This window comes from Bidens hawaiensis, unplaced genomic scaffold, assembly GCF_021521415.1.
Source record: "Bidens hawaiensis isolate Kalapana, Puna unplaced genomic scaffold, B.hawaiensis_p1.1 tig00028825_1, whole genome shotgun sequence".
NCBI lineage: Eukaryota > Viridiplantae > Streptophyta > Magnoliopsida > Asterales > Asteraceae > Bidens > Bidens hawaiensis.
This window is the reverse complement of record NW_027494742.1, coordinates 89487-95486: the sequence shown is the minus strand read 5'-3', so window position 1 is coordinate 95486 and position 6000 is coordinate 89487. Positions and strand designations below refer to the sequence as shown.

The 6000-nt window shown below is 34.8% G+C and overlaps 1 protein-coding gene across 2 annotated transcripts; it reads right to left on the bottom strand.

The window, feature by feature from the left end:
* Positions 1-504: 504 nt before the first annotated feature.
* LOC143577849 (putative plastid-lipid-associated protein 11, chloroplastic) lies at positions 505-3954 on the bottom strand. 2 transcript variants are annotated; one of them, XM_077061572.1, is made up of 4 exons: positions 3449-3954; positions 1787-1852; positions 917-1018; positions 589-699 (listed from the first exon to the last, which is right to left on the bottom strand). In XM_077061572.1, the coding sequence occupies exons 1-3, from the start codon at positions 3928-3930 to the stop codon at positions 919-921; spliced, it is 648 nt and encodes a 215-aa protein (XP_076917687.1). In that variant the 5' UTR covers positions 3931-3954; the 3' UTR covers positions 589-699; positions 917-918. The 2 variants fall into 2 exon arrangements, with proteins under 2 accessions (XP_076917688.1, XP_076917687.1); XM_077061573.1 differs by lacking the exon at positions 917-1018 and having other exon boundaries at positions 505-699.
* Positions 3955-6000: the final 2046 nt, after the last annotated feature.

Here is a 6000-nt window from a genome sequence, read left to right as displayed (position 1 = left end):
ATATACCGAGTTAAAAAAATCATGTTATTATTTATATAATTCACATAAGCATTAGAAACTAAATAAAGGTAGTTTGAAAACTTGTTAACTCCAAAGATTAGAACAACTAATAAAATTTAAGTAACTTTAAAGAGAGGAAAAAAAGATTCATTAACTTTAGTGAAACATATGGAAAACTTGGTTAATATTATGCAAAATTACCCCTAAAAGGTTTAAATATTTATAGTTTGATACTTAATTTTTTAATTTGTTTTTTACTGTTTAATTTGCACAAATGAAATTAATTTTTCCTCTTAAACTAATTACCAACCTTTTGTTTTCTTTAACGTTATTTTTACTCTGGACTATCCGTTCTCGCTATACAACGTTATTCTATCAATGTCAAACATGTAAAACCAAGTACATAATCCTCACACAAATAGATTATTATCAATATATACATATAATTTTTATAACCGTATTTGACAATCTGTTTATAAACAATTCCCAACCGTTCTGTTGTGACTTGTACCAAAAGGACGAAAAGTTACCCGTTTTGACCATTTTACTAACCGGACCGTTTTGCAGCTATACACATAACTAAGCACGCACTTGCCTCTTCACTCTTTCCATTGGTAAGGAGCGCGATCTACAACCAGATAGTCTCCACGTATATCTTTAGCAACTCGAATATCATCATCCAAGTATACCGAATCAAACCTGATCCAAGATTCAAGAATCAGCACAAAACTTAGTAACTTGATATAAAAATGTATGCTTTGACTTTTGAAGTCAAACAGGCTAGAATCTTAAGTCAACATATGGTACAGACTACAAATACATTAACCTGTAAAATATATGCCACAAATTTGAAGTTATGTTAAGTTTGAATTAAAAAAAATGCCGATTTTGGGTTCTAAAGCATGTAACAGTTAACCTTTATTCGGTCCAAGAATAAGGAGCGCGATCGACAACTAGATAATCCCCTCTAATATCCTTTACAATGCGTAACTCGTCATCAAGGTATACAGACTCAAACCTACAGAGGCATAATGACTTAATTTTTATTCATGAAAAACATACAAAGAATCAAATATAAAATCCTTAGTTTGAGTTGACACACTGTTTAAAAGAAGGTATATTGGTTTTTATTAATCCCAACTATCGTCTTTTGGTCGCTAATGGTCCCAACTAATAAATTGGCTGCTAACGGTCCCAACTAATAAATTGGCTGCTAACGGTCCCAACTTTTAACGTATTTGTTCCCAATGGTCATCCTAACGCCTTTAGTTGCAGGTCGCCGGAAAAACGTTTTTGCCTGAAAACCTAATTATTTTTCCGGAAAGCACCACCTAAACACCGCCACCACCACCAACTGACTCACCACCAGCCACCCACCACCAACCGATTCTGACGATGGTTATAGGGTTTCAGCGACCTCAATAATTGGGGTTTTTACTAGAAAAAGGTTCCTAAAGGTCCGATACAAAGTTACAAGGATGTTTGGGACGAAAATGTTGAGTTTTTTGGAAAAAATGTGAGTTTTCCGGTCAAAAGCGTCTTTCCGGCGACCGGCAACTAACATCGTTAGAATTCTGTTAGTTGCGGACCATTGGAAATAAATACGTTAAAAGTTGAGATCGTCAGGAGTCAATTCGTTAAGTGGGACCGGCTGCAACCAAAAGATAATATTTAGGATTAATAAAAACCAATATACCATGAGATTGAACCTTGCAAATTTCATATTGTAGTTCATAACAAAAGCAGTTAAGATAAAAGCTTTTTTTAAAAGATTGATAAAACTCACCATCCTTGACCAAATGGTGGCAATGGAAGTTCCCAGCCTTTTCCGCGTAAAACCGCACTTGTAAACCTATAATAAAAACATGTAGACCACTATTATTACAGTGTTATAACTTATAACCAGTCATCCTTGTTCTGAGAAGAAGGTGTCACTGTTAAGAATACAGCCTATAGAGCTAGAAAGATGTTATGCATATATGACTTATATATGGTCAAACCTTTTTTCAAGATCCAAAATGGATATGGTTATTATATGTTACATTTGAATGGCAAGATTTTCACATTTGCAGTGACCCAGTGTTACAATGGTTATGACTTATGAGACATATTTGATAAAGAAACATAAGTGTATGTTTTAACATGAAATTATTAGTTTGACCCAAAAAGCCAAAAGTCAAATCGTAACAAAGCAACAAGAGCCAAAGACAACACAAAATCAATAAATAAACTCAGCCGAAACTGGTAAATATATAGACAGTTCCTGGTACGATGGCAGTCTAAAAATAATGCATGATAAATTAAAAATTGATCATAATCTTAACAAAAGTCATACCGGTAATGCTTATCATGATATAGGTTCTTTGCTAACAAAAGAGTTCACTAATTTTTCCAAATTTAAAACTCGGTAAAATATGAGAGTAAAAAAAAAAGTTATAATGCAATGTTTATTCATGAAAAAAAAAATTTAAAAAGGGGCTTACAAATGTGTAAGTCAAGTGGAGATTATTACATATGTATAACATATGAATGTGTGTGTAAACGATTAGAATTTCAAAAAAATATATAAGCAAATAGTTTCATGGGCTTTTATGTACATAACATACACATCTGTACTTAGAGAGTACAGAAAAAAAAATGTAAACAATTTGAGTTAACTCGTTTTCTTTCGTAAGAATTTTGTGTATTGTAATGAATTTCATCCTACAAGCAGCGGGGCTATGTGTGTCTGGGCTAACTAGCACATGCTAGTTAAAGCGTCACGTCACTGCCTTGTATGCAGTGGGGCTTTAACAAATCTACCCGTTCACTTGAGCACTGTGGGCAAACTAGCTTTAACTAGCATTAACCTTACGAGAAAAAAAGTTTGATTTGTGGCTTCGTGCATTGAGGGTGGACCCCATCTAAGTTTTTGATAATGGTCATTAACACAATAACGAAAATGGGGAAACAGGTCTAACGCCCAACCAGTACACCCCCCCCCCCCCCCGGATTCTTATTGTGTTTGGGACGTTATCAACCCTATGTGACACCAATAACTAGGGGATGCAAACGAACATAGCTACTCATGAGCTACTTAAGATCAGCTCGTTAAAAGCTCAATCGAGCCCGAGCCTCACTTATTGGCCTCGATCCGGCTCGCGAGCCTTAACGAGCCTATCATTTATATTATTTTTTAAAACATATATTTAATAATAATTATTAATTAATATATATAACATTATGAAAAAATAAATAAAAATAACTAAATAATATATATTATTTTATACATAAAATTACAATAGAAAAAATATACATAAAACAATTAAAAATATATAATAATATACAAAATAATTGATAAATAGTATTGAAAATCTACTAGGTCGAGTTTTGAAAATAGAGGTCGAAAAGATTCGAACTTAAGCTTTTTGTAAAGTAAACGAACCAAGCTCGAGCTAATTATGTGTACCTAAAATTTACACGTTGGGAAGAAGCAATATCCACGTCAGACCTCACAAAGAACACTCCATCAGGAGGAAACGTGATCACATTATTCAAACTCTTATTCTCTACATCGATCACTTGCAACACATCTCCTGCTTCGGTCCCGAAAACACCCGCATTCTTGATAATAAACAGCTGTTCTTTCTCAGTAGTCCACAGCAACCGCCAGGTACCCGAGAGTGACGTGTTGGTTGTCACCTGGTCACGGTTTGTTAAGGCGATCGTGTCGATGGCTTCGGTTATGAGGGAGAGCTTTTTCTGGTCGGACTGGGTTCGGATGCCGCGGTTTTGGTCGGAGATTAGATTAAGGAGGTTGGATTTTAAGGAGGAGAGAGATGAGTTGGTGGTTAGTGGTTTGAATGGTTTTGGTGGTTGGTTTGTGGAGTTGAAAGATGAAAAGTAGTTGGAAATGGCGGGAAGGGGTGATGAATATGATGATGAAGCCATTGGGAATGAGATGATGGTTGTATGGTGGTTAGTGGTTGGTTGAAAGAGGAAAGTTAAGGGTCAAAGGCTCAAAGCCTCAAGAGTATATGAATATAAATAGCAATACAAAAGTTTCTAAATATCCTATTTTGACCAACATTTTTCAAAAACAGCTATGGTTTTAGAAAATTCTTAAAATTAAATTGTCATGTCGGATCTGACAGATTGGTATAGCCTATCAGATGTTGACGCATATTCAAAGTTTTCGACGGATCTGACGTTTTATTAAGTTATCTGACGGATTCGTGTTCTAGGCGACGTAGTAATAAACAGTCGAATCATACAAGTATGTTCATGCTTTCGTCGGATCCGAATGTTTAATTTGCCTGTCGAACCCTAGATTTACAATTCAAGGGGTTTTTTATCTAAGTTATGTAGTGAAATTGAACATTAAGGTTGTGTTCTTCTTGAAAAACTAAGCAATTTGCAGTATCGATTTGCTTAATTTTATGGAGAAAAAAAAAAGATGGAGATGGGGGTTGGTTATGGAGATTTGAGGGTTGAGAGGTAGAAGATGAAGAATTCCGTCGGATTCATTAATACGTTGGCACGTGGAGCGATTTTTAAAGGTCCACAAATTCCATTGGACGGTGTTGAAATTTCGTCAGATCCGTCACGAAAAAAATAAGCTATCTTAAGTTTTTTTTTCAAATACTATAGCTAAAATTGAAAAAAGTTGGTCAAAATAGGTTGTTTGAGAAATTTTCCCATATAACAATCGCTTTTTTGTTTGTTTGTTGATAGACTAGTTATTAACACCTGCACGTTGTGCCCGGACGAGAGCATTAAACCATATAAAAAAACATGAGTCAAAATGTTGCATCGTGTATGCGTGTTGTGGCGCATTAACTCATGCGTCGTGACATGTTAAAACATAAAACGCTATCGTAGAAAACAATAAAAAAGACGTAATGTAAAAAATTCACCTAAAAAGGGAAATAAAAAATCTAAAAAGAAAAAAGAAGTTTGATAATTTATTTCTATATGTTCAGATCGATGACTTGTACATTATCACTTGTAACTTTGTTCTAAACGAAACTTACTCGACTGTGAGAATGAAGGAGATATTTACGATTGATAGTTAGACAGTTGCGATTAAAGGATGGATCTACAATTTCCCGCTTAAGGGATTTCAAGATTTGCGGATTTGAAAAAAAGAGACATGAGATCGAATAAGGGAACTAGATTTGGAGTGAATGATTGACGATTTGATCATAGAGGTAAACTTGTATCTACTACATATAAATAGAGTACGTGATTATTTTAATTAAAAAGAGTATTGTACATGAATAACGTGTGTATTAAACTTCTTGGCGTGGTTACATTTAGGCTTTAGGAATCAACGTTTGCTAGAATAAGATTGATGAAGATGTGAGGTGATGTAAACAAGAGCGGTTGATGTAGAAAACAAAAATGCCAGGTACGCAACCTCCACGTGTTATGAAACGCCTCACTGTAAGCCCGATACTAGTACTAGCCCGAACCATGAATGCCAATTAAGAACAAGTACATTTACATGTTTTGATAGATGATCGGATAGTAGGTATTTTGGATTTTTTGGGGCTTAGTCCTTGAATTACCGTATATAATATGTTATATGAATGGTATGAACGAGTGGCTCAACATACGGGCACACGTGCATTGGTTGACTCCAAAATCAAATTGAATGAATGGTTTCATGTGCCTCGTTATCATAATTCTAACTTACCTTTTGCAATTTATTACACCTAGTATTTGTGAACACACACCCACTTGTTTCATCGCCTCTATTACATGTTTGACATTTTAATTGTCTCCTTTGTACGTATTGTTATTCCCAAATAGTCGTCCTAAATCCTAACATACATAAACAATCATCTAAAACATAATTAAAATAACTAAATAAACCTAACATCATAAACCGACACGTATTAGGAAGTATTGGTATCCCTTTCTTCTTTTCACTCTTGTCTTGCACACCAAGGCCCTTCATTCGAAATTACCAACATTCACCCCCACCCCAATTTATGAATCGCATAGGATGGGTCATCC